The sequence below is a fragment of the Corvus moneduloides genome, chromosome 16 (assembly GCF_009650955.1).
Source record: "Corvus moneduloides isolate bCorMon1 chromosome 16, bCorMon1.pri, whole genome shotgun sequence".
Lineage (NCBI taxonomy): Eukaryota > Metazoa > Chordata > Aves > Passeriformes > Corvidae > Corvus > Corvus moneduloides.
In genome coordinates this window covers 212010-239733 of record NC_045491.1, presented here as the reverse complement: position 1 = coordinate 239733, position 27724 = coordinate 212010, and the positions used below count along the sequence as shown (strand labels likewise).

The 27724-nt window shown below is 42.2% G+C and overlaps 2 protein-coding genes across 7 annotated transcripts in view; one reads left to right on the top strand and one right to left on the bottom strand.

Moving 5' to 3' along the window:
• MPV17L (MPV17 mitochondrial inner membrane protein like) overlaps positions 1–668 on the bottom strand; it is a 9706-nt gene extending 9038 nt beyond the window's left edge. The window contains exon 1 of one of the 3 annotated variants that reach the window (XM_032125634.1): positions 290–668. In XM_032125634.1, the coding sequence (XP_031981525.1) occupies positions 290–590 (301 nt within the window). In that variant the 5' untranslated portion in view covers positions 591–668. The remainder of the gene's footprint in view (positions 1–289) is intronic. The other 2 variants (XM_032125633.1, XM_032125632.1) reach the window with 2 other exon arrangements.
• PDXDC1 (pyridoxal dependent decarboxylase domain containing 1) lies at positions 665–27556 on the top strand. Of its 4 annotated transcripts, XM_032125621.1 has the most exons (24): positions 673–753; positions 1038–1738; positions 8043–8116; positions 8650–8715; positions 9873–9956; positions 10909–11055; positions 11591–11780; positions 12336–12404; positions 12908–12986; positions 13511–13595; positions 14460–14508; positions 14605–14706; positions 14870–14995; positions 15663–15713; positions 16653–16716; positions 17574–17662; positions 18343–18448; positions 19540–19711; positions 20336–20454; positions 21300–21421; positions 23292–23384; positions 23479–23575; positions 24730–24834; positions 25639–27556. In XM_032125621.1, exons 2-24 carry the CDS (start codon positions 1634–1636, stop codon positions 25896–25898), a joined length of 2454 nt encoding a protein of 817 aa, XP_031981512.1. In that variant the 5' UTR covers positions 673–753; positions 1038–1633; the 3' UTR covers positions 25899–27556. The 4 variants fall into 4 exon arrangements, with proteins under 4 accessions (XP_031981515.1, XP_031981512.1, XP_031981514.1 ...); XM_032125624.1 differs by lacking the exon at positions 23479–23575 and having other exon boundaries at positions 665–753; positions 25639–25685; XM_032125623.1 differs by lacking the exons at positions 673–753; positions 1038–1738 and adding an exon at positions 2048–2195.
• The last annotated feature ends 168 nt before the right edge of the window (positions 27557–27724 follow it).

The following is a 27724-nucleotide window of genomic DNA, read 5'->3' as shown; positions in this document are numbered from 1 at the left end:
CCTCATGGAAAGCCCTGAAGTGCCACAGGCGGTTCAGCGCCCGCGGTACCCGCAAGCATCCTCGGGGAGAGCCGCCGGGGTCTGCAGGGCCTCCGGCCGCGGCCCCCCCTCCGAGCGCCCGGGCAGCGGCGTTTTGGGGTGCGGGAGCCGCGCCGGGCGGGCAGGGGGCACCCACCCACCCCGGGGGCGCCGAGTCCCGCTGCCGGTGCGCGCTCTCCGAGCCCGGCGCGGGTCGCGATGCGGTGCCGCTGCCGCTGCGGGGCTCTGCGGTCGAGCCTCCGGCACTCACCCGTGTAGAAGGCGAGGACGGCGACGGGCGCGCCCAGGAGCTGATCGCAGAGCACCTTGCCCAGCACGGCGGGCGGGCGGCGGCCGGGCAGCGCCCGCTCTAGCGCCCGCAGCCACACGTAGCTGAAGTTGCCGTGGAAGGCCAGGGCCACCAGCGCCACGCGCCGCGTCTGCGCCCAGTCGGGCGGCTGTCCCCGCAGCAGCTGCTGCGCCGCGTCCCCCGCCGCGAACAGCCCCCCGTAGAGCAGCACGTTGCAGAGCCAGGGGAAGCGCCGCACCCCGCGCAGCAGCGCCGCGGCCATCGCCCGCCGCCGCTTCCGCCTCTTCTTCCTCCTCCTCGTCCTTCTCCTCCTTCCCACGGGCCCGCCCGCCGCCGCCGCCCCGGCCCCGCCGCCGCCTCGCCATCCCCGCGGCCCCGGAGCGCTCCCTCTGCCAGGAAAGGCCGGCTCCCCGTGCCGGGCCCCGGTGGGTGATGGATGACCCGCGGTTTATGGCAGGGCAGCTGGGCGCCAGCTCGTGGGCTCGCCTCTATAGCGCCTGTGCATTCACCCCGAAAGTGTCAGTGATTATGTCGCCTGGGGTTTGGTCTAAGTAGTACCATGGGGTCACTGTGCATTAGTGCTGCAGCTATTGAGAAACAAGTGAAAACTAGGCACTGTTTCCTTATTATCTTTTAAAAATCATCTCCTTTTTGCCTGCTTACGAGTAGGTTATGGCTTTTTCTTTTCAATTTTGCCCTTGTTTTGCAGACTGAGCAGGGCCGATGCACACCTGCTGAGCAGCAGCAGCCCGTGGGGTTCCTCTGCTTTGCCCTCTGCTGCTGAGACAACTTGAGGAGAAAGCCACAGGTGATGTGAGGTGATTCAAGAGACTCGTGTACACAGCTTTGTACATGCAGAACCAGTGCCACAAAGCGGACTCGAAGCCCACGTTGTGGGGTGACACCGAGGGTGGCTCGTGTCCTGCAAGACAGCCCCCTTGGCCACGGCGCATCCGCCAGGATCCGCGAGGATCTTCCCCTTGCTCCTGGCAATGGGCTCAGGCTTGACTGAGGGAACCATCTCCAGGCAGGAGGTGGTAGTTCGCTCTGTGACCTGGATTAATGCCTTTGAAACTACCATGAATTCTTCCATGAACAACTATAAATAGGCATGGACGGCTTGTAGATTTAAGTAAATTTTAGTAAGAGTGTAGAGCGCGCTGCCCAGTGCTTGGCGGACACGCTGTGTCAGGGCCCACGGACTGCCCTTTCCAGCTCCTCATCCCAACACATCCCTGCGCAAAACAGCGCCATTTGCAAGTGGTGCTATTAAATAACAACAATGGCACTAATAGGAAGAGGCATATGTACCGAAAAGTAACTGCGGCTTGGAAGAACAGAAATAAAGCTCAGAAAAAGCCCAGGTTTGGGTCTTCGGGGGCTGCTTGTCGGACGGGAACCCGCGGGCAGGTGCGTGCTCTCCGCCAAGGTCGTGAAGCGTTCCGGCGCGGGACCCGTGCGCGGAGGAAAGGCTTTGGTGCCCCCGTACACGACAGCGGGGTGACAACCAAGAAACTCAGGAAGGCTGGAGCCATGCAGAGCCCTCCCGGAGGCCGGCTTGCCACAACCCGCCGCCGCGGGTACTCGAACCGGCGTCCCGCTCTGGCCTCGCAGCTCCGCTCCGGAGCGGCCGCCAATCGCCGGCCAGGCCGCACTCCGTGCGCATGCGCCGCTATCTGTGCAGTACCGACCCGGCTTCTCGCCGGGACTGTTCCAGCAGCCGGCGCGGGGGGGAGCGGCCTCAGGCGGTGTGCGGAGCGAAGGATCGGCCCCGGCCTCGCTGCGCCTTGCGCAGTTTGGTCGCCGCGCACCCCCTCGCCGGCGCGGCGCGGTGGTGCGCGCGGCGGTGGGCGGGCCCGTTGCCCAGGTGAGCGCGCGAGCGCGGCCCGCCCCGCGCGGCCCTGTCAGCGCTGCCAGCGTGGAGCGGCCGAGGCGGCGTCGCCGGGCCCGGGGCCATGGACGGCTCGCTCGAGAAGGTCTGCGGGGCCGGGGCGGGGGAGGGCGCGGGCCGGCGGCGGCCGGGGCTCGGGGCACGGCGCTGGCCTCGGGGCTGAGGCGGCTTTGCCTCCCGGAGCTTTGGGGTACCAGTGAATCCCCCGGGCGTGTCCCCCTCGGCCCCCGCAGCCGCCGGTGTGACTGGCATCCGTGTCCCGGATCTGGAACTAGGCAGGATAACTATAAGGAAATGCTTTAGGAGCGCGTTTTTTGTTTTGTTGAAAAGAAAAAGGTGGAGGTTATTTCCTGTGAGCGTTAGCCTTCACCGGGATAGGAGAGGAAATGTTACTAAATAAATGATTATGTTGCCCATTTTTAAAAATTGAAATGGAGGCGTTTGCTGCCCTGGGCGTTTCTGCCCAATGCACTGTACAAAGCAAATATTGGCTCTGTAATGCCGTGAGTGCCGGACAGAGCCTGTTTTCCTCTGTCACAGTGAATCAGTCGCACTCGGCAGAGGCTGCTCCACACCTGCGCTGGGGCCGGCACCTGCCCGAGGGTCCCGCCGCTCCCGGAGCTTGGCCCCGTCGCTCTCTTGCTGTGGGGACAGTGTGCCTCTGGAATAACGAGTACTTTGTGTGCTTAAGGCTTTGAATGCACACGCCCCTCCTTGCGTCATTTACTATATCCAGCATGCTCGGTTTTATGTGATCTTTGGGATGGTCCAGAGAAATTTGAGTGGGATGTGCTCCAGTAAGATGGCTGGGAAATTCAGGAAGTATCCTTCTGACGTGGCTAATTGCTTGGTGGCAAAAAAGTTTGATATATTTATTACAAGCTTCATGAAGAATATACTGTTACAGAGTATTTGTTAGTGTTTAAAAGCTTAGGTTCTTTACTTGTGCTGAGAGAAGTGGCTCCTGCTTGTTATGAAAAGTTTTAGTTATATAAGTAAAATTTACTGGAATAGCTTGGAGTGAGGTCTCTATGAACTGGAGTGAAAGAGTAATAGTATGATATGTGGTTATTTAAAGAAGGTGCATTAGTACAGAGCAAGTAGTGTAGTACTGACCAAGTTCTTAAAAGCTTTGCTTGACTAGTTCATCATAAGAAGCAATAAGCACACTGTGAGAATGAAATACCTTTAAAAAGTCCATGTTTTGATTGTTCTTCTGTAAGGAATCGTCTATAATGGTCTGCAAAAACTTGCATGTCTGATTTTTCCAAATATGCAGATAGATAACGTGTCAAGAGTTATAATTTGTTTTACTTTGTCTCTTATCATTTTTTCCACGTCTGTGATAAAAGCTGTAGTTCTCTGTATAATAAAATGCCATAATACAATTATGGTCTTCTAGATATTTAGCAGCAAGTGCCCTCCTGGAGTAGTCTTTGGTTAAGATTGTGGTAAATCTGTACAATTTGCATTTTACTTAGTCTTGAGCATGCTTTGTCAGAAGTCTTCTCCCCAAATATATCTGAAATTCCTCCAATCTGGGATGCATTTCTTTGCAGAGAATGTCTGTTCACTTATCTTATGCTTATTTCAGCATTATGATAATAGAGCTGAGACTGTCTTTTATTTGAACCATGGATTCGCTCCTTGCCATGTATTTATACATGTAGCTTATCAGGATGCCAGTGATAAATACATTTTAACTTGTAGTAACATTTGTTACAACTTTGTATTTTTCATAACCATTTTGGTACAATCACCTGATGAGCTGTAATGCAGTGACATTGAGTGACTGCCATCATTAGGGTCTTGCAAATGGAAAAAGATTTTTTTTTAGCAGATGAGAAACTTCCTGAGAATTGAAAACATTGCATAGTAGAACTGCAAGGAAAACCATTGTAGAGTCTGACACACAAGTGTGCACACCAAAAACCTCTTGGCTTGATTTTGCCAATTAACTTTGTTTCAGCAGATTTTTTTTTTAAATTATTTTTAAGGTATTAATATTATGTGTCATAAGTGATATAATTACAGTTAATTTTATCTGAAATTCAGAAATCTTTTGTTGGGCTGAACTTATTTAAATAATTCTGGAAGCCTGTGTTAGATTTCAGGAGTTTGCCTTAACAGAACTATTCTATTTTTTTTCCCCCATTTAGATTTTGATAGAAGTGACCAATCTTCTGAAAGATTTTAACATTTCAAGTTAGGTGACTTTGTCAGCGGTAGAATAGTGTAAATTCTTTCCTTGTAACTTCTTGCTGTCTCTACAGCAGTATTTTCCCTAAACATGAAAAAAACTGTTTTGGTTTCTTGCTCAGCCTGTGGCTCTTGTCTTTTGTTACTGTGCTGTTTACCACAACATCCTGGTAAGTTTACAGAAAACTCATGGCAGCAGAGCTGCATGCAGGTCCTGGTGCATGTCAGGGGAATAATAAAGATTAAAAGAGCAAATACCTATGAGCAGAAGCCTTGTGATGACACAGTGCCATTTTTATTCAAGCCAAACAGTCGTGAAGTGTCTGCTTTTTTTTGTTATCTTAAACTCTTCTTACCCTGGAGAATAAACACAATATTCTTTTGGCTGAAGAATGCTGATACTGTTTGAGATTAATTTACTATTGAGAAGAGGTTTTGGGTTTTGATGGTAAAACTTTCTTTTCAGGCAGTTATAATAACATAGTGGGAAAATGAGCTCTCATGAAATAGGGAAAGAGCTACACCTGTGAGTTGCTTTGCACAACATTAGTTTATGTAAACTGCTTAAAATTCATCCCTTTATTTCATTAGGAGTACAGCCTACAGACATGAAAAATCAATATTGTAAAACATTGGCATATGAAGCAATGTTCTTCCTTCTGAATTTGCAATTAATGTTCAGTCTTATCACAGTTGGAAAATGGCCCCTTATCCTCTCCCCAGTTGCCAAGTGACTCCAAGGTGTGACATCCTGCCTATAAAGTCATAAACAGTACACAGTTCAAAGTGCTTAATAAAATAGTAACAGATTAGCTACAGAATAGGGGAGTGACTACTAATCAAAGCTATTGCAGGATAACCTTAGGGAGTTGGATTAATACATTTTGAAGGCAATGAATGATAAAAGACAAAGCAGGCTGAGGTATATCAGGGTCTTTAAGGGGCTGAAGGAGGCAGGAGGTGTTGGGATGCTGAATGGACACCTAGAAGGAAAAAGCCATGGCTGGTGCCTCCTTAGAGCTTGGAAGGATTTGCATGTCCTGTAACTCCCCTGGTCAAAGGCTGCCTGTGATCCAGGGAAAAGATTGAGTGCAGAAACTTCCTGCAGCTGCTTAACCTCCTAAACACATGTGTTGTCCTGTGGTTCAGGAGGGAGTGTTCAAGAACTCCTCCCCGAGTCATTTTCAAAAACAGTTCAAGACCGTGAAAAAAATACTCTGTTTATTACTTCTCTTGTTATTAAAGTGTGTTCGGAAACCTTTCTTAACTAAATGGTTTGTTGCTGCAACTTTGCCACACCTATTTTTCTTGCTGCTTAAAATAAGCAGTGTCCTGCTTCCCACCTCCATGTCCTTACTAATGTGAGCAGAGGAGGAGCATATATAAAGTTCAGCATGCAGCAGTTAAAGGTGGGCTTTTTCTCCTTCCATAATTCAGAGGAGAAAATAAGTTGCTGCATAGCCACTTAGCAACTGGAAAAAATCAGAAGGGATTAATTTTCCAATTCAGCCCATATCAGAATTCAAAGACACTGTGGATTTCCTAGCATTTTTTGGAGCTTAGTGTAACTTAGGAGTTTTGAAGCTGTATTTTATGTAGTTACTCTGCCAGCTTATTGGCAGAAGGGTTTCGTGCGTGTGTAATTATTAGTAAGAGACAGGATGAGTCACAAGGTAGGGATGTGCAGTTTTTAACATCTGATGTCATTTCAGCCGGTGAATTTTGTAAGTAGTGAACAAAAGCAGCTCAGAGCCCTTTCTGTAATGCCTCTACATTTCAAGTCCTCATCTACAACACATCTGTTTGAATAATTGCATGTGATGCTAAGGAAGGTTCAAACAAATAACTGCCTTCCAGCCACTGATGATGTTTTATGGCAGCCTGAATTAAATTATGTGAGATAGTCACAATCAGTAGATTAGTCCAATCGTTTACTCCCTTAAGGGCTTGCAGGAGCAAAACTGATTTTTTTTTTTTCCCAAACTTCTTTCTAGAAGTTTCTTTTTAGAGTTTCTTTGACGTGGTACAACTCTGGAAACCAGTCAAAATGTGTGGACATATTGCCAAAGATCAAATTTATATTTTTTCTTTGGTTATATCTGTTTTCTTCTGAGTATTGAATGCTTGCAGTGTGTATTGGGTTTTTTTTAATCTCTGTGATGAGGTCTTGAACTTTTTGTATTTGTACTACTTTGTCACTCAGTGCTTAATCAAGTTGTGGCCCTCATACTCAGTTGATGTTGTACAAGTCAGTGTAAAAGTGTAAAAACCCATTTATTGCTGAATTCTGGCAGTTTTGATGGGAAAATATTACTCAGTACTTGCTCTGTTCTTTTGTTCTTCCCCCAAACATTTGTTACTGGCCAATTCCAAAGCCACAGAATAGAGAATTGTCAGTCTTGGTCTGATCACTGTGCCCGTACCTGGCTACTGATTCTTTCAGCCACCTACCACTTGCTATAATGTGAGTTAAATCTCAAAATATTTGGTTAAAATCACTCTTTGAACATATGGTAACTCTCAACTTAATTTGTTTTTTCCTTTCTTGATCAGTCCTTCAGATGAAAATTGTGTAAAATCGTCATGTAAATGAATCCCGCTACCGTCTGTGATTAAATTTGGTTTTGTGTCTGCATCTGCCTGAGTGAATGCATTTGCCTATGGGATTTTTTTCTTTAAACAACCCCTGTCCCTCCCCCTGCCCCCCCCCCAACCTTAGCAGCAGCCTGCAGGGGTAACCACCAGAGTCTTTGGTATGTGGGTGGTGGCTTGGTGTTGAATTTATGCAGAGGTAGGGAGAAGAAACTCTGTCACGGGGTCACCTGAGTATCTCAGGGGGGTTTGCTGTCTGATGTGATGGAGCTTAGCAGTGGTGTTGCCTTCTACCATCACGTTGGGGTATATTTATTTTTCAAATATAGGTAAATCAGGCTCTGCCAGATGACACCTCCACATTCTCTGGAAGCTTCAAAAGGCATCTAATCCTTAAATGGATAAATGTTCCTGTCCAGGTGTCTTGTGTCAGTGTCACAAACTTCTGCCAGGCCTCTTGGGTTAAAGTTTATGAATGACACTTCTTCAAAGCCAGAGCAGTTCTTTGGGAAATACTTTGAGCTTGTCATTGGTTCAGGGCAAAAAAGTTCCATGGTTTTTAAACATTTCCATCCTGGCAATATCTGTGGTTACAGCAGTGAGTGGCCTGTTCTGTGCAGCTGGAGGGCTGTAGCTGCTGGAGGATAATTGCTGCATGTCAGCCTGTCTCCTGCCACAGGTCAGCTTTACTCTTTTGTCTACATAAAGGGAATTTCTCCAATAAGTTAAAATTAAAAACTGGTTTAAAGATACCAGAAATAGCAAAAAAAATAGGTTTACAAGAGTATTTGGGTTAGGTGTTTTCTCATCTGTTTTGAAAACTACTGTTGTAAAAGTCTACTGGGGAAATGGCAGGGAATGGTGCCATTTTATTTCTCTTTTCTAGGGCAGTCTCAAAAGATACTTTCTTGTGTTTCTAGGTGCAAAATTTTGACTTTTTAGCCTCTTCTAGGATTTATTAGATTGTAGAGACAGTAGTAAGAAAAGTGGTTTTTGATCTTTTCTTTAAAGTTGCTATCTTTTTCCTAAAAGATGGTGGACCCTACTCTAGCAGAAATGGGGAAGAATCTGAACGAAGCAATGAAGATGCTGGAAGACAATCAGAGGTGTGTGCAAAGGATACAATAAAAAACTACAGCTGTTTGTGCTGAAGGGAGGATTATTTGTGTCACTGACATTAAGTCGAAAAAACCGTCATTTTCCTGGTAGTTTAAAGTCATATTGTCATTCTGAAGTTTACACCTATACAAATCACCTCTATTTCTCAAATGATGGGGTTTCTAAAGTAAATGTATGCATTTTTATGCATGCTCTCTAATACTCAAAACAAGTCCAACAAGTCTGTTTTTCAAAGGTAGGATTTTTTTTTTAGTATTGCAGTGCAAGTAATTTTTAATTCCTGTATATATGAGATTCTTCTCTAAGCTTTCTCTTAAAGAGCTGAAAAACCCAAACAACTTGGGAACTTTTTAATTCAGTCTGAACAAAACTTTTGTGTTGGTCTCATCTGGTTTATTCCTGAACCTGTTAGTGAAATAGATACATGTCAGTATGTATTTCTGCAAGTCAAAGTCAATTACGTATTTGATGTTACAGAACACAAACTAAATACAGAGTTTATTTTGTGTCTTTAACTTAGGAAAGCAGAGGAGGAAAATGAAAAGAAATATGCACGGAAGGATATTCCTGGACCACTCCAAGGCAGGTAGGCAGCAACAGTTTTTAGATATTGCTCTTTTCAAAATCTTAAGCTACACATGGCATGTTTGTCTTCCAAGCAATTTGTATTAATGGAAATATTAACGTTTTCCAGGCATCATAATAAACTTTTTCCCATACTCACATAGGGGAGGAAAAAAGTAATACTATAATCATACCAACTATTTTCATTCTCATGTAGAAAGGAGAAAAAGAGATTACTTGTCCTTGGTGACTGAAATTTTGAATTCATGGAATCTGATGAAGTATTGTTGCCTACAGTGGTGATTGAGACTCAAAGTAAACAAATTTCTGTCAGAAAAAAGTACCCAGATTAAAAAAAAAAAAATTGAGACTGATAAGGTAGAAAACAGTAAAGAAACAAACAAAAAAAATCCCAAACCCAGAAACCTCCCACCTTTTCAGCGCAGCTGTCTTTAGCAATTAAACAGAGCTCTTGTGCATCAGGCAGGTAAGACCATTGCACCTGAAAACTAAGATTTAAATAGGTTGTGTCCTCTGTGGGAGGAGATCCTGCAGGAGCTCAGGCTAGCACTTCAGAAAATACTCCAAAGTCTCTGCTGTGCAGAAACTAACCCTGTTTTTGAGTGGAGACACTGAATTATCTTTTCTGTGAATAAAAAGCAATTTCAACAGTCAATATAAGTTCCTACACTACTGTAAATTTTAGTTGGAGTTATAAAAGTTGAGGTGTTGTGGATCCTTTCCAGTTTTACCATGTTGTCTCATGTCAGAAGTCTAACATAGCTTGTGTCTGCCACAAACTGAGATTAGTAGGGAATTGTTTAAGAGATGTGCTGAGTTATGAGCTGAAGCTGCTTCACGTGAAGCAAGATGTGGATCCTTAGCTGCTACCTTAGTTGGCTGTGTAGCAGTAAGAATTCAGTGTTGGCAAGTCAGGCTTTTCAGACCAAATTTTCAGATATCAATAGATTCGTTTTTCTGAGTCTCCTACTATAAGCAAGTAGAGTTTTGAATTGATTCAGCATCCTCATCTTTGTGATCAGTTTTTCTGAGACCAAGGAACCATTTTTGTTGCTGTACTCAGCATTCAGTAAAAGTGCAGTGTCCCAGATGGCTTCTTTTAGATGCTGGTATTTACCTGTTTGTGTCTTTTTAATATGGTTTTGTTTCCTCTCCCAGTGGCCAGGATATGGTGAGCATACTTCAGTTAGTTCAGAACCTAATGCATGGAGAGGAGGAAGAGGAAACTTCACAGTCCTACAGGTAAGGCCAATATCAGGTACTGTATTTGGAAGACACCTGATTTTGTTATATTCTGATCACTATAGAACTTACTTAATTTTAAGTTCTATGTATGTTTCAGTATATATAATTTCTCTCTATATTTTAGTATATAAAGTGTAAAATACTGTGCAACCAGGTAACTTTTTAAAGGCACTTTACATTGTATAGTGAAGCAGAATAGTGCATGAGGCTTGGCTTTCTTAAAATTACAAAGCTTTCATTACTAATTACTAAATTGAGGTATATAAGGGAGTTGTTTTTGATGTGACAGCTCATTTTTTTTCCACTTTCTGAAAGTTGTTTTAAGTCAGAAAGTCTTAAAGCTTTGAATACCAATAGATTTTTATTTTGTATCTCTGTAGACTTTAAAATTAAAGGAAATAAAATTTGTTTCCATTTTTCTGCACAATGGAAATAGTACTAACTGATCTGCAGAAGATTATTGAAAACTAACATTCAAAAAGCATGTTCAAGATTTTTTAAAAATCCAAACAAAACCAACAACAACAAAAAAAACCAACCAGAAAAAAAGCCCCAAACCAACCAACCTACAAAAAAAACCCGTCAAAGAAAAGCTCTGCCTCTAAAAATAGTAAGTGTCCTGAGTTTTCTGTGCATAGGAGAGTTTAACGTACTTTCAAGTCCCAGAGCAGGTAAAGTGCTTAGTTCCAGCTCATGTTGGCTGGTTCAAAAGCAAGAGGTGTTCCTGTGAGCAGCTGGGCAAAGGGAAGTGCTCTTGTCTGCACTGGAACCTTAGTGTGTCATACACAATGACAGGAGGGTGGTTGTGATATACTGCACTTCTCTCTGCTAAAATTTAAGTTGCATGTCAACCAATTCTGTCACTCTACATTAAAAACCCCCAAACCCTATATTACTGTAATGTCCGTGACTTGTAGTTGGTCAGCTGTTTCTCTGTTCTGGCTTGCAGGCTTCAAAATGTTGGTGAACAGGGTCACATGGCTCTACTGGGACATAGTTTGGCAGCTTACATATCTGTGCTGGACAGGGAAAGACTGAGAAAACTTACAACAAGGATCCTCTCTGACACTACTCTCTGGCTCTGCAGGCTTTTCAGGTGAGTCCCTGGGAATAACTTGTGTGAGAAGGTAATGATAATGTTTAAAAATGGATGTGACTGCTCTGAGGATGTCAACAAAAGAAACCACTGTCCCACAAACTTAGAAATACTTGGAAGGTCTGAAACACAACCTTAACCTAGCCTGAAGAATGTCAGGTTACGTTGTCTTTAAAATTAGCAGTCCAGAATTTACATCTGTGTTAAAACCAGAATGAAGCCTTTTGTGTGTTTCCTCCCATGCTCCACTCTCAGTAAGCAAGGTTTTGAACTCTCTAAAGACAGTCTTAAAGGAACCCACATGTTTTTTCTTTCTTACTCTGAATCTAAATGAAAATACATACTAGGCTTCTCTCATTGTTAATGTCAACCTGTCTCATTAGTGTTTTCTTTTAATCTGCTTTAACCTGGGAAAATAGAAGTGTTTTTATTACCTTCTCCACCCTCTGGCAAGCTCCTTTGCTGCTCAGTGTTATTTTAGTCCCTAAACTGACTGTTGGTTTTGTTGATCATATTTACTTGGCTTTTCTTGCAGGTATGAAAATGGATCAGCCTATTATCATGAAGATGATCGTGAAGGTCTCCTAAAAATCTGTCGACTTGTGATTCACACCCGCTATGAAGATTATACACTTGAGGGATTTAATGTGCTCTACACTAAGCAGCCTGTCATATACATTAGTTCTGCAGCCAGAACAGGCCTGGGCCAAGCTCTCTGCAATCAGGTAAAGTCAGTCAGGGGGGGTTTAGCTGCAACTAGAACCTACCTGGCTTCATATTGCCTGCATAGCTTTGGTGATTTTGACAACTTATTTTTCCTCATGGTGGAAATAACAGCAAAGGAAGCAGAATCCCTACTGGGCATAACCTCAGCTGTAGTGGACCCTACATTTAAAATAAAACCATTTGTCCGAGAAAAATACTTTGAGTTTTTATCTACAGACTGTGTTTTGCAGCAGTGATACAGTGGGAGGAAGAGAATTGAATATTTCCAGTGAAAGGATCCTGCGTGCTAACTTCTTTAAAAATGCGTGATTGTTTCTAGATTGCATTGTGCTTTAAATAAGCTGTTGGTCGTGTGAAATAGACCTGAGCCCAAACATACACAATTTGTCCTGTGCTTTTTCTCTATTAATTTGATTATAAGTTTTAGCAGAAAACTTAATTTGTAATGTAATATTGAGGTTTCTATTGTCATACTGGTTTTTGTGTCGCTCTGTATTTCTGTGAACACGTGAAATGAATATTTCTCAATTGAAATTCCATAATTTCTATTGCAGCTAGGGTTGCCCCTTTCCTGCATGTGCCGTGTGCCCTGTAACACTATGTTTGGATCTCAGCACCAAATGGTAAGTTTGTCTACCCTAAGAGCTCTTTCTGTGTTTTGGTTGGTTGGTTTTTAAGCCTCATTAAATGAATATCAAGTATGTTGTTTGGAAAGGCTGTTAATATATTTACTTTTTCAACCTCTAAGTCTTCTGTGTTAAAGCTGTACAAATCACACATGGAAACTTTCTAAAAGCAGCTTGTATCTTGGTCTTGTCATTTGCAAAATATTTTAATGGCTTTTAAGTAAAGTGCTTTTTAGTGCAAGATTTCTAGAATAGGAGGAGTTGGAGTACTTTCACAAATTATGTGATGTATTTGTGTTTTATTTTTCACAAATACTTTATTTGGCCTTCAGATTATTTTGCCTTTGAGAAGAAGAAACCGCAAGCCACAAACAAAGCCATTGAGAGTGTTTCCTTTCAGAACTTCAGAATGCTGTTCACTTTCAATCTTAATGCATTTTCCCAATTCAGCACAAACAATTCAGTGTTTGACAAACATATTGTTTTCTTACTGATACCAGGATGTTGCTTTGTTGGACAGAGTGATTAAAGATGATGTTGAGTCTGGAAAACTGCCTTTGTTGCTTGTGGCCAATGCTGGTAAGTGCTGTGGGTAAACCATCACAATAACCCCCATGCTATTTCATGAATACAATTAAAAAAAAAAAAAAAAAAAAAATTTCCTAAATAGCTCAGTGGTTGCATATCAAGAAACATCAGGAAATATCTTAATGACCACACAATAATTACCTGTCCAGAGGGGATTTTATTTAACTGGTTTAAATTTGGATTGTACTGTTACAGTTCTGCTTATGTCAGTTGATATATTAATATGACTATAACTTATTTTAGTGAGCGCACATCTCCTGTTAAAAATCAGTTTCACATTAACACTTCAGAATTTTTTGATGGATATGCCATCAACTTTAGCTTGAAAAATGATATTTTTCTTCTAGTTAATTAAACACATGTACAAAATTTGCTTTAAGTACAAATGACGGAGGTTACTGTTACTTGCTTGGGACCTGGAAAATTATCTGAGATGTTAATCAGTACTAGAGGGTCATTTTATAGAGCCTTGGTTTGCAGGCTGATCCTTTGTCACTGCCTTTTTCCTGTTCAAGGGACTCCAGGTGCTGGGCACACGGACAAGCTGGGCCGGCTGAAGGAGCTCTGTGAGCAGTACAAGATGTGGCTTCATGTGGAAGGGTATGAAACTGGAGACTTATTTCTCTATAACTGCATGCATTTAAAAGGCTGATTAATAGACACCATCTAATTTGACAGCTCACAGAGAGCCATGCAGCCATACAGCCAACTTTAGTTTTGTCATAGGAAGCATTTTATATGGTTATAATTTTGTTATTGTGAGATACAAATTGATTTACGTACCCGGGAAGAATTAATTGGAAAGGTAATTTCAGCACGTATTAGTGATTACTTTTATTCAGATGGTAATCTTATCTGCCCTTGCTTTGAAGAGCTTGAAATATGTATAAAAAGACCTTCTAGGCCAGGGAGGCCTAAAAAGACCCAAGTCAGGAAGGACATTATACAGAGGTTAGTGAGAATGAGAAGGGAGAATGAAATGACACTTCAGTTAAGGTTGTCAAAAAGGCTGCAGCAAGAGCAGTGGGCAGCAGGATTGGGAGGGGAATTAAACCAAGAGTAAAAGAAATTCCAAGAACTTGGAATGTCAATGAAGACTCCAGTGCTCTAAGATTATACTTTTTGAGCCTGAGATAGAGACTGTTTCTCCTGGTATTTTGTGGAATAGCTATATTTGCGTACTACTTATTTCTGATACCAAATTGATGCTAAATTATGGATAGGACCTTGGGTGATGATTTCACCAAAGGTTGGATTGAAAATTTTTAGATCAAAGTAGATTTTTACTTTTGGGTTTTCAATCTCGGAATAACAAGCAGCAACATCTCCTGCATTGTTAATGAAAAATATATGAACAAAAAATTATCTCCCTTTATACATCCATATGAAATATTTAAACTGCAGATTAAAATGCTGTCTCTTAATACATATTTAATATATGCTAAACTCTCTTCTTTTTTCCAGTGTGAATCTGGCAACTTTGGCTTTGGGTTATGTCTCCTCTTCTGTACTGGTATGTTTTACTGTATCCAGAAACTTAATAATATGCTTGTGTAAGGTTAATCAAAATAGATATGGCTTATATTCTGCTTATTGTAATAAACTTCAGGCTGCTACAAAATGTGACAGCATGACTCTGACTCTGGGTTCCTGGCTGGGACTCCCAGCAGTGCCTGCAGTGACACTCTACAGACATGAGGATCCATCCTTGGTATGTTCAGCTTCCCACTCACCATTCTCACGATCCTGGAATTTTGATTCTGATCAGTGTGCTGCCATGTTCTTCATAAGCATCTAAAGTATAATTTCCAAAGCTGGTAAAAGTGGCAGCATTGAGGAGAGGTTAACAGTGGTTTGTTTGTTTTCCTCCTCAGTCCTTGGCAGCAGGGCTAACGTCGAGCCAGCCCGTGGAGAAGCTCCGTGCCCTACCACTGTGGCTCTCCTTGCAGTACCTGGGCCACGATGGCATTGTGGAGAGGATAAAACATGCCTCACAACTGGTGAGCAACAGCTCAGCAGTGATTTATGACAGCTCTTGACAGATCTTTCTGGTTATTGTGATGTGCTGCAGAAGGCTCAACTAAAATACTGCAGTTGTTGGCAGTATAACATTGGTTCATATTGTCACACACATGATGAAAGCACAGGAAAGTGTTTGAGGGAGGGATGTGCTTTTACTATTGGATTGTATGTATTTTTTTATAAATGAGAAAAAAAAAGTCTTTGTTCTTCCTAGACAGTGAAGTAACATAATCACTTCCTTTTTTGTCACTTCTCTTAACTATTTTTTCTTGAAAGCTCTTCAGAGAGACTTTATTTTCCTATTCTACTTGGCATCGTATTGATTTAAGTAATAGTGAATTACTTTTAGTAAAAAGGACTTCAAAACATTTCTCGAGGTACAAGTGTGCACTATGTTTGGAATCCTTACTTTAGTAAAAGTTAAGGTCCAATATAATGCGTTACTTACAAAATGCAGTGCTTATATGCAAAGTATTATTTCTTAAAGGTACAGAAGCTACTGGCATGAAAGACCTAAAAGAGTATCAGTATCATTAGTCTTTAAGATTTTGTGGCAGTGGCTGTTTCATGTTTGTCAGAATAATTTTCCACTTCTAAAACTGTGTATTTCTCTCCTCCATTTGTTCTCCTGCTCTGGTCTCCTAGAGTCAAAGGCTGCTGGAAAACTTGAAAAACCTGGATTTCATTAAAACTTCGGTACAGTCTACTTCTAATATTTTGGTTGTATATCTTAGTTTCTGCCTGTTAAATGATAAAAATAACTTTGACTAGAATAAATTATTTTAAAATATTTCTTAAATCATAGTTGTTGTTTTGAAGACACTTGGGATCTTTCTAATTAAGTTCTGGTGTTCAGTGAAATCTCAACCAGTTAGGGTTCAGTGAAATCTCATGGCTTGGTTGTGTGTGACCTCTGGATCGTGTTTGTTCCATTGTTCTGTACTCCTGCACTCAGGGGAGTGCAGAAGAGCATCCAGAAGTTGTGTTCAGAGCTTGATTTAATTGCATTTAGATCATGGATTTGCTCAATAATACATCTATGAAACCAGTTTCCATAAGTGTCTCTAATGTATTCTGGCTGCATCTTACCCTGCTGTAGAGATCATATTGTGAACCCTGTGAAATTATACGCAAAAATTATCCCAGCTGAAGTTTTTACACCAGAAATAGGTTTAGAAATTACAGCTAATGTATTCATTCCAAATTCAGTTTCTGTGAGATGTCCTGTCCAACAGGGTTTGATGATTTTACTTGCTGACCCCCACTCCTGAATTTTAGTTGATATTTGATGTATAGAAAATTTAGTCAGTTTGCTGAGTAAGCTGTAGAGTATTAATGGCCTTGGGAGTTCAAGTTACTGTATCACTTACCTTTCAACATAAAGAAATCCTGCGTTTTTAGGATCGTGAATGTAGCTTCAGATTGTCTCCAGAAGTAGCCCAGTCTGTTTCTCCAAACTGATCCAAAGCAGGATCAATTACAATCTTATTTTTCCTGCTGGAACTTTGTTGATGTTTCCCAGTGATTCTGGGGTGATTTCCAAGAGAGCTAAAGCTTTGCTTAGCAGTGTGAGGAATTATACATGGTGTTAAATCTTTAAAAAAACAGGGGAAAATATTTTTTTTTCTTTTGAAGGTTGAAGATGAACTGAGTTCACCAGTGGTGGTTTTCAAGTTTTTCCAGGAATATTCAAATAGAGGTATGTGATTTATTTAAAACCAAACAACAAGGAAAAAAGCCCTCTCTATACAGTATTTTAAACTAGTAAGTCACCAAATGAATTTGGGATAAATGTGATATAGTGCAGTTCACTCGTGTAAAGTGCTTTTAAAAAGGTGGTGAATGCTGGTCATAATCTGTGACAAATCATACACGTGATAGCTTCTTTTTTAGACAGACTGCAGTGTTTTAAATTTTCATAACAAGTAATTTTCTGCCTTCTTGAGTGAGAAGATTTGCATATGATTTTGATCTTGAGAGCAGATGCTGGAAGTCTCTTGCAAGCTGCAGGCTGGGTTTGAGTGTACTGGTGGGGAGAGACTTTGTTTAGGTTTTCTGTTCCTTTCAAACATTTTGTAGCTAGTGGCAAGCACCACTGTTACTGTGGTTTACTGATTACAGTTACTGTTGCAATAATTTTAAAAGCAGCGGAACACATTAGGAACTGCTCGGGAAATGCTGTCACAGGTATTAAGTATTGCAGCCTACTGTGACAGGATTTTGCTTTGTGAAAATACTGGTTGTATTTCCATTGGAGCATTTTAACCTTAAAACTCAGAATTATTTTACTGGTTTTGGGTTTTTTTGGGTTTTTTTGTTGTTGTTTTTTTTTTTTTAAAGCTGTTACATTCAACTCTGTTTTACTTCTAGTGTTTATCATGTTCAACATACCTTTACAAAAACATCCATGTTCATCTTCTCCAGGCTCAGTACATGGTGTAGATGTGCTATATTATCTAGGAAATGTAATTGTCTTTTATCTAAATTTTAGGTTGCCTTTTGTTTAATTAAGTAAATAAAAATCCACTTCTGTGATTCTTGTGTCTTTGGATTCAGATCAGACCTCACATGCTGCACAAGCCTCAACTATTCAGCACCCCATAATAAGCAACGAAAGGCACATTTATGACACCTTCAATCAATGGGTAAGAATGGATGCTTTTCTCTTTAGGGAAAGAGAAGTGACAGTGGAATGGTTCAGGGGGTCATCAGGAGCTATAAACCCTTTGTTAGAGTATTTTGAAAAGTATTCTTGATCCGATTTCCTTTGCAGAACTTACGGCTATTTAAAAGATTAATTTACTCTGAAGCAAAGTTGCTTTCACATTTCTGATCATTTTACACATTATTACTACTGAAATAATTCCTGAATCTTAAGCTGTTGTTTTTTCCCCTGGTCTAGTGGGAATATGTGAGAACTAGAATTCTTTTAAGTCAGCCAAATGCTCTATTGCCAATGCCACTGTATTCTTGAACAGACAGCTGCCTTTTCCAGCTCTTGAGTTAATTCTAGAAGCCTGTGCTGGCAGGGCTGAGCATATGGCTGGTTTGGCTCCATTGTGCAGTAATCATGGCACACCTAATGGCAGTGGCAGTTTTGCAGAAAATTCTGGCTCATAACACTTGCAGCTTATCCTGAATTTTCATGATTTTCAGCAGCTGTCAAACTCAGTTGTCTCACCCGCAGGGTGAAGTATTTTGGTGTAAGAGCTGATTTTGAGAGAAAACTGTGTACATGTTGTTCCCTGAGCTGTGGCAGAGCCTGAGGCAGGGCCTGCAGGAGCCATGCTCTGTCCAGTTCCCTAACTGTGCCTTGTCCCTGCAGCTGGGAGAGCAGCTGGCACAGCTGGTTCCTGCCTCTGGAGTCGATGTGGTAGAGCTGGAGGATGAAGGCACCTGCGTGCGCTTCAGCCCCCTGATGACTTCTGCAGGTAACATTCACTCCAGTCAGCCCTTTGTGCAGGCTGGGCTTTGCTATGGAATGGTACAACAATTTCCTGGGGTGAAAGCAGGTGTGCTGAAGAAGCTCCTCAGAATATTCTCCTGTGGGGAGGATTTTCTTATAAACAAACCAAAACGACCTCAGCTTTATCATTCTGCTGTACCTCAGCACTGGGTGCATTAGTGGGAGCCCTGCTGTTATGGGTGACATTGCCTCATTACCTCTGCAGAGAAAGACTTCCTGGTTACTTTTTAAACTCATTAGGAAAAGCAGTTAATTAGGAAAAGCACTTAAATTCCTTCTCTCGGCTGCTGAACACCAGATGCCTGACCTTTCTACACAGGTGTTTCAGCACTGCAATGGTACTTGTATTCAAAATACATCTACTTAGCTAGAATAATTATTTACTAAGCCTCTAGGGTTTTCTATAATTACTGGTGGAGGGGGGGGGCGTGTTTATAAAAAAAAAAAAAATCTGTGTTTTGGAAAGTGTCTTAAATTTCCTGTTTAAGCCCGCAGTGTTTTACTCTTAGTTCAGACTCGGCAGATGCACAGAGCAGTGTGCAGGGCTCAGGGAGTGCACAGTGTCTCCTGTAGGCTTGTGTGGGGTGAGGGGCTTAGGCTGTAGAACAGCTGACATTCACGTGAGAGGGTCCTGGTGTACACAGAACAGCAGATTTTAGAATAAAATTACTTGGTGATGCTGTGATGTTTTGTTTTAAACCAGCATGGAAGCTAATTCATGAGCAGCTGGGCTATGGGAAAAGGATGTTAGTAGGTTTTTGTAATGCTAGCTACTGATGTAATGTAAAAGGGTATTGTAACATATCCTTATTTGTTTGTAACATGAGAAAATCCTTTTTATTACGTTTTTTTAAAATACTTACTTCCTTTCATTTTGATGTATCAGTGCATAGATAACTGACCCAAAAACCTACTTATATAGAACAAGATATTTAATACTATCTGTAAATTGTATTTGTCATTAACTTGCAGAGTGGCTCCTTTACAAATTACTTAATTCAGACATCTGTGTCACATCCATCACATTTGCCACACACTAACACTTCTGCTCTGTAGTTTTAGGAACTGAAATACAAGACATTGATCAGTTGGTAGACTGCTTAAAAATGAAGATACCGGTGTTGACAAGCACACTGCAGCTGAGAGAGGAATTTGAGCAAGAAGTGAGAAGAACAGTTGGCCTGTTATATATTGAAGATCTTGGCTGGCCAGGATTAGGTGTTGTGAGGTAAATTATTTTCTTCATGCTGTATTTGCAAAGACTGTGCTTGACCAGACAGGACTACGTGGTCTCTTCAGTGGTGATTTGGATGTTTCATTTCCTGATTGTTATCTGGCTTTGCACCCCAGTGGAAGCTTTTTAGAAAATTGCCTTTATAAAGTTGTTTTCTTTGATTATTTCTTAAAGAAAAGCTGAAGAGCTGTTTTGGGCACCAGTTGTAACATTGGAAGGCTGTGTGTGTATGTGTGGGATATGTCATGAGCAAGTGCATCTCACTGTCTCTAGCCAAGCATAAGTTATATTTTTTATCTATAATGGCACTCACTGATATGCTGAATAGACTTCAATAAACCCTCCAAGTCTGTGTTCTGATCCTTTGATACAGTCCTCTGGGAAGGATTCTGTATAGTCAAAACAGCAACTAGAAATCTATTGTGTTGACTTTGCAGCAGCAAGCTCGGCCCACTCCAAAATCCCCAGTGCCAAATGCCCATAAACTTGCTGGTAGGAGCTGTAATGTTCTGAGGTTTTTGTTTGTAAAATACAGGAATTTGTAGACACATACTAAATGTGTAGGTGCTTCTGTATGTACTGTAAAGTGAAATTACTATCTCTTGGCTTGGTTTGAAGGTACAACCATCACTGTGATGGGAAGAATGATGATAAACAAGAAAAAGAACTAGAAAAAATCAATACAGAACTTCTGAAAAAGTTAAATGAACTGGAGTCGGATCTCACTTTTTCTTTGGGTAACTGCAGTATTTAAAGAACTTCTGTTCAAGCTAATAGTCAATCTCCTAGCTGTGTTAGAATGATTTGATAGGTCATTATAATGCAGAATGAGCTGCTGCCTGTGTGGTTGCTGCAGAAGGAACACCTGTAACTGTTTCCTCCTCCCCCCTGTTTCAGCTGGGGAGTGTTCACTAGGTGAGCAAGGTGCACTGTTCTCAGAAATCCTTGTGAAAACTGATGTATGGGCAACTAGACCAAGAAGGGTTTCTGTGTCAGAAAGAATATAAGCTGCAGGATTCCTCTGTGTAAACTGAGCCTTCTCAAGTAGTGCTGGATCTAGTGGAAAGCAGATCTCATTCCAAACCCACTGGCACTGGTGGTTTCACTGCTGTCTGTGGCTCGATTAAACACTTCAGATGACTTTTGTGATAATTAGCAACACTTTCACATTTACACAGTGCCACATGATAGCTGAAACAGTATTAATTCAGTATTCAGAACTCTGGTCTTTTTCTGATCAGCTGTCAGAAATTAAGTGCCCTGCAGTTGTGGAACCAAATAACCTGTAAATGGCAGAGTTAAGGAGTTTAAAGCATATTCAACACTGGTATTTATTATACAACTCCTTGACTGTATAAAATATCCACTGTTTTTCTTGCTCAGGTTATGTTTTCTGTCTTTGAAAACCCCCAGAACTGAACCTTCTTGGCCTGCATAATTTGTAGCCACACAGATGCTGCCCTTAGGTACTGGAGTGGGGAGTGTGTACTGGGATTTCCAGATTCATGAGCACAAGCGCTGCAGCCATTGCAGGATTGCACATTTATTCACCACAAAGACCTGACTCTTCCTGTGTCCCCAGGTCCGGAATTCGGAGGGCAGAAGAACTGTGTTTACATTGGCATGGTCACGGAGGATCTGGATGTGTCAGAGTTGGTTGAAACTATTGCAGCAACAGGCAGAGAAATTGAAGAAAATTCAAGAGTATGTATTAATAACTCACAAAACATTGAAGCACCTTTTTTTCTCCCTTTCCATATTGGCTTCAGGACATGGTTTTGTTCATTGTGAATGTAGAAGTTGTGCTTGCCCACAACAGTTTTAATTACTGTGGAAGGAATAATCTGTGTCTACTTGTGGAGAATTATGGATTATGATATTGTGAGGATGTCTGGATTTGTGTTCATGGTCCTATGTGCAGTTCTAATGAAAAACTTCAGTAGTACTGAAATAGCCTCATTTTATTACTCAAATTTTAAGCTCTCAAAAAACAAAAGTGAAAGTGTAGGTTGATTGTGAGCTGGTGTTTCTCTTCACTGCTAGATGTGGTGGGATTGAGATTCTTTATATACCATCTTTAAGATAAGATTATGCTCTAAGATGTGTGAAAAACTTTAAATTGGTGTCTTAAACCCAGAAATTACAAATTACATTGAAGTAATAAAGCTGATGATGCAACTCCTATTTCTCAAAGCATTTACCTGAATAGAGTTCTCCAGATGTTCTCTAAAACTGAATTCTTAAGTGACCTACATTACATCTGTCCCTTCATTCTGCTAGTGTTGGGCATTTAATTTTATCATCTCAAAAATAAATAGAACTTCAGAAATCCTTTGCCTACTTCTGCTCATGGGAATATGCAGTGAGATTTTTTCTAGCAGTGACTTCTTGCCCACTCTTGACTCCCTGTTCTGTGTGGAGGGTGACATGAGGAATGCTTTGCCCGTAGAGCACCTTCAGTTTTTTAACTGTTGTAGTGGAGAGGTTGGAACTGAATGTTGGATATGGGCCCCTCGGATCCTGAAGGAGCAGAGTAGTGGAAGACTCAGAAAGGTGCAGTCCTTGGAACCAGCCGCAGTAAACCTGTGGATCTTCATCATTTGATCCAAAGCTGGGAAGCAGAACCCATCTGTGAATGCCCCTTGCCCCACTCAGATGTGGAGGGTTGGTACAAGAGGGAAGAAAAAACCCACATCAGTCCAGCCTGCCCTGAGGACGTGCACTAAAGGCACTGAAAGGCAGGACCAAAGCTGAAGATAAACACCTTGACTGGGCCAGAAAACACAGTGGTTCTTCCTGAAACTCTGAATTCCACCCCACTGCCCTCCTTCCTCTAGCCAGGGAGTACCAGGGTATTGAGCTGCCCTGGGGGTCAGTTCCTGGCTGGTCTCTCCCCCAGGGAACAGGAGCAGCTTCCTCTTTGCTCTTTTATTAGCTGACATTTGGCATTTTGGAGGAAATGCATGTCCTTGTGCAACATTAAAACCAACATTAATACATGGAAATTGGCAGTTGTCTTGCACAAAGAAAGATGTAGCTTCTTGGGTTCATTCCTTGCCCCTGCAGCTGTCCCAGTAAACTGCCTGCCCTTTGCAGCATAGAACACAGCCGGCCTGGGCTGCCACAGGGATCAGTGGCAGCTGTTTATGAGAGCAGAAAAACAACGTGAACCTACAGGCTGACACGTACCTTGTTACTGTGAGGCTGATATAAGTCCTTGGTGCTTCTAGGAACCAAAATGTACTCTATACATTCTTCCCAGACATTCATCTGAGGAACATTTATACACTAAGCAGGTCTTCAAAGAATTTGGGTCACAGGCTCATTTCTAAGTGTAAAAAAAAAAAGTACCATTCCTGTTTAAAATTACATTATTTTCTCTGGGTTTATGTGTTAAAAATCTTGCAGTCAACATGTACATTCTTTAATTTATAGTCATAATGAAATAGCGATTGTCACATACTGTCTTAAATTAGAAAAATATCTGACTACCCTGTCTCCATCCTGAAAACCTGAACTAAAAAGACAATTTCAAGTCCAAATAATATATGTCCTTATTTCTGGATTTTATTAGCTGTTGGAAAACATGACTGAAGTTGTTAGAAAAGGGATACAGGAAGCACAGCTCCAGCTTCAGAAAGCAAATGAAGAACGACTGCTGGAAGAGGTGAGGCCACAAACACCAGCCCTGTGGTACCTTGAGGTAACTTGTCCCCCCGGGGGACTCTTCTCACCAGCCAGTGTTGGATTGTGCCTTGCAGGGGCTGCTGCGACAGATCCCTGTGGTGGGCTCTGTGCTGAACTGGTTTTCTCCCTTCCAAGCCTCGCCCAAGGGAAGGACATTTAATTTGACAGCAGGTAGGGCTCAGGGCACCTGCAGCCATGTCATTGGGACTGCTCAGTTCGGTACTGAACCTGCAGCACAGTTCCTGTACTGGTTTGGTCATGAGTGACATAATCACCCTCAGGATGTATAAGAACATGCTTTGCACTATTTCTGTAATGCCCAGTAAGAATCTTCTACTCTCTCTTGTACAGTTTACGTTTTGTTCTTGCATGTTGAATCATGTTAAAAAAGGCCATGATAGACATGGGCATTTATTAATAGAGGAATCATTGCTGTGACCTCTGGCTGCATATGCTGGAGGAGTTTGGGGGTTGTAAATACGTGAGCTGGGGGTAGCTTGGCCTTAGCACACTGCTCTTCGCATGAGTGCATGTGTATCCTCTCCAGTGCTTCCAGGGCACTCGTGTTCCACTGTGCCCCTGAACAGGATGTCTGCCTGGAATCCTGATTTGGGATGTTGCCTGGCTGCTGCCATCCTGATAAGTGCTGGTCTGTGTGCTAAACTGCATGTCCAGCAATTGGAGAACATGTTAAAGCCAGCTGGGGACTGGCATCAACTGGGCTGTGCGGGAAACAGTAGTAAATGGAATGGTACAATCTGTTATTTTACTCTCAGATTTGTAGTTTGTGTCTGAGGATGTAGGAAGCCTATAAGCTTTTACATCAGTGAGACCAATGTACCAACATAATACTTCCTGAAATTATAAACTTTCACTGTAAAAATACTGTGGCAGTCATAGGAATAAATATTCCTGGGCAGAGTGTGTGTCACACCCAGGACAGTGGCCCACTGTGTGTCTGTACCCTTCAGGGAAAGCTTCCTGCTGTGCTCAGGGCCTTTCGGACTCTGGATGCACCAACTGGCAGGTTCTTAGAGCAGAAAACAGTCTATTCCTCAGGGAATGCTGACCCTGCATGGCTGAGATACCCCTTCCAAGTGCACCACTCCACACGTTGCAGCTGGGAAGATGTCACATGCCCAGAGCAGGAAGGAAAGGGGACTATGGAGTGTAGCAGTGTTGTGAAATGAGCGTGAGGGGAAACATGATTCACTTTTGAAGTCTCAGCACTCGAGTCCCTGGGTTCTCAGGAATGCATCACCCCCATGTGGCAGTTTGCAGTTTCAGAAGTAAGTTTTAGTCAACTTACTTTTTTTAACCTGCAGGCTCTCTGGAATCCACAGAATCTATGTATGTATCAAAGGCCCAAGGAACAGGCACCACTCCACCACCAACTCCCACTTCCAGCCTTGCAAAGCACAGACTTCCTGGTAAGTTTCTGTGGCCGAGTTTAATTTCCGAAACTTCCTCGTCAGAGGCAGACCCACATGATTTTCCATCTTTCATAACATCTGGAACTAGAGCTCATCTTCTACCACCTTAAAAACCTTAATGTACACATGGCACGCAATACTACCGCAAGCTGTCTTCTCCCCACACATTCTTCCTGGGACCACAGGAAGTTATCCCATTAACTGACAACTGTCCATGAAGTCTAGAATCTTCCTCTGGAATATTATGAGGTTATTGAGCTTTAAAAATGAGCGGGTAAACAATCCAAAAGTTTTATTTGAAATAAAAGCATAATAACATGTAGCCATGTACTTCAGCAACTGCATTTCTTTTGCTACCAAACATTCTGTGGCCGAATCCATTCTGAGGTAAAGATCTGTTAAACTGATGGCACTCTCTGCATAGTTGTATTAGTAATTAATGCTAATTTGCCTGGCAGGAACCCCAGTTTTAACTCACCTTTTGGGCTGGTGGCTTCCAGCCTATGACTTTCAGTGCAGTTTTTTGACCTGGAATGATTTCAGTTTGTGTGCAGGCAGCTTGGCTTCAGCTCAGTTTTATGTGTCTCTGCATACACAGGATACAGTAACAGGTGCTATTACTTTGCAGACCTGTCAGTAACTCAAGGGAGTGGGGACTATGTTCAGGGTTCAAAGTAGCACACAAACAAAATCTACTTCTCTGCTGTTACAAAATTCCAGTACTTCCTTTGGAAACTGAACTTGTGCACACCACTGTATTTGCTGCCTCCATGGGTACATTATGCTTCAAACTCTTCACAGGTCAGAAAGCTTTCAAAAGGTCTTTAAGAAGCTCTGATGGGTTCAGTGAGACCAGTTCCATCAGCCACTGTGATGAACTGGATAAGATGGATCAGAGACCCCCAACTCTCTCCCCTGGCCAAGAGCAAGGACCTTTGGAGATGGAAAAAGCAGAGGAGCAGAAGGAGGTGGCACAGGCAAAGACAGACACTGAGGACATTCACAGTGACAAATTGCCACCAGACTGCACCAAGGTAGAGGACCAAGCAAGTCAAAGATAAAATCCAAAGTGTGGATTTCAGACTGTGCCGAGGAAGCCCCTGCCCAGGGAGGCAAGGTGGCAGTGATGCATTGAAAATGTGAACAGTGCCACACACAGTACAGTAATAACTACTGGAACTTATTAACTGGCATTTTGCACAAATACACGTTCCCTCCGCTGGGACAGAGATTTGTCTTATTGTACACTTGTTACAGTTACTTTAATCCTCTCCATGTTGGTGTCACCAAAGCTGTAGTGAACTTTATTAAGTGCTCGTGAACGTTTGTAAAAACACTTGGCAGTTACCTTTCCTGCAGGAGTCCACGCATGACAACAGTTGCTAACTAACCACTCAGCCATGCACCCAATAATTATAAAATTATTTTATGTTACTATACTTTATAAAAAACAAGCAACTGCCAGTTGTTCACCTTTTATTTAAAATTCAGTTTAGCCTCTCCTGCAAAACATCTCCCGCAGTCAACCTAGTTCTGTATTGCTTCTTTTCTGTTACCTTATCCACACCCTGCCCAAGAGCCGTGGGGTGGGGGCACTGGGGAGGGACAGGTGCCCTAGGGATGGGAGTCACTAAGGAACGCTGGACCATCCTCTCTTTGTTCTTGCACTTGTACCACTTCACCCCCCCAGCCATGGCCCTGGCTATGGTGGGGACTGAGTTAGGGAGTTCTCAGCCTTCTAGAAAGCAATAGTGCCTCTGCATGCCTGGCCAGCTTCCTGCTCCTGCCCTGGGAAGGAGCACAAGGCACTGTTACTTTCCTTTGCATGGCCTTTACACACCAAATACTGAACATGTTCATGCAGTGTAACTGGGGTTCTTTCTGTTGTGTATTTTTAAAGACAGTTGTAGTAAAGCTTGAAAAACCAATACATTTGTGATGGTTTCAACACTTATTTTTTGAATAACAGTAACTTACCTATGGTAGGAATTGTACAGACTCAAAAGAAGTTATTTAGGTTATTTACAACACAGCACAACTTTAGAGTCTGAGACTACTTAATGCACAAGCAAAGCTTTGAATAAATCAAAATCCAATGTGTAAAAGCATTTTCCCCCAAATCATCCTAACCACTTCACTGCAAATTTTCAGAGCCTCTTGTGGAAAAGCCATCTTTGGCAACATTTGCTTTCCCCAAGTTACCTGATGGTGATACAAACCCTCCCCTCCCTCTAGAACTGGATACAAGTACTATAGTTTGCTCCAGTTGGGTTTTTTCCTCCCTCCATTCTCCCCTCCCCCCCCAGGTATCCCTTAACACCATAATGACTCTAGTGGTAATAGGACTTACTTTGATAATCTGCAAATTTTGAAGGTTTTGAATTGTACTGGCACCTGATTTGACTCTCAGCTTCTCAAGCCTGCAGGGCTGGGATGCCATGAACAAGGTTAATTTTCCTGGGGTAATTTTGGGGTAATTTATGTAAATCAGTGCAATTTTTTCTAAAGTGCAAAAGCAATTAAGTTAGCTAGTCTTCCTCCGTGGTTTCTTCAGTGCAATGAAGTATAAGAGTAATTTGTTGGGGATAAAAGTTATCACCACAAAGATTAATTTTTAATGTTTTTATATTTGGAAATGTTAAATCAGTAGTTTTGTTGGAATGAGCTTCATTCTTTAAATACTTACCTGAATGTTTCAATAAAGATTCTTCAAATTATTGCTCTGGAATTAACTTATTGTTGAAGGACACTTCCCTACATTCCAGCAAGCTCGCTCTTTCCCCCCGTGTGTGCAGAATCATTAAATTAAGTGCACACCAGTGCAGTGACTCACCTTGTCAGCCTCCAGCATTGCCACCTCTCTACCTGTGCCCATCAAATTACTGCA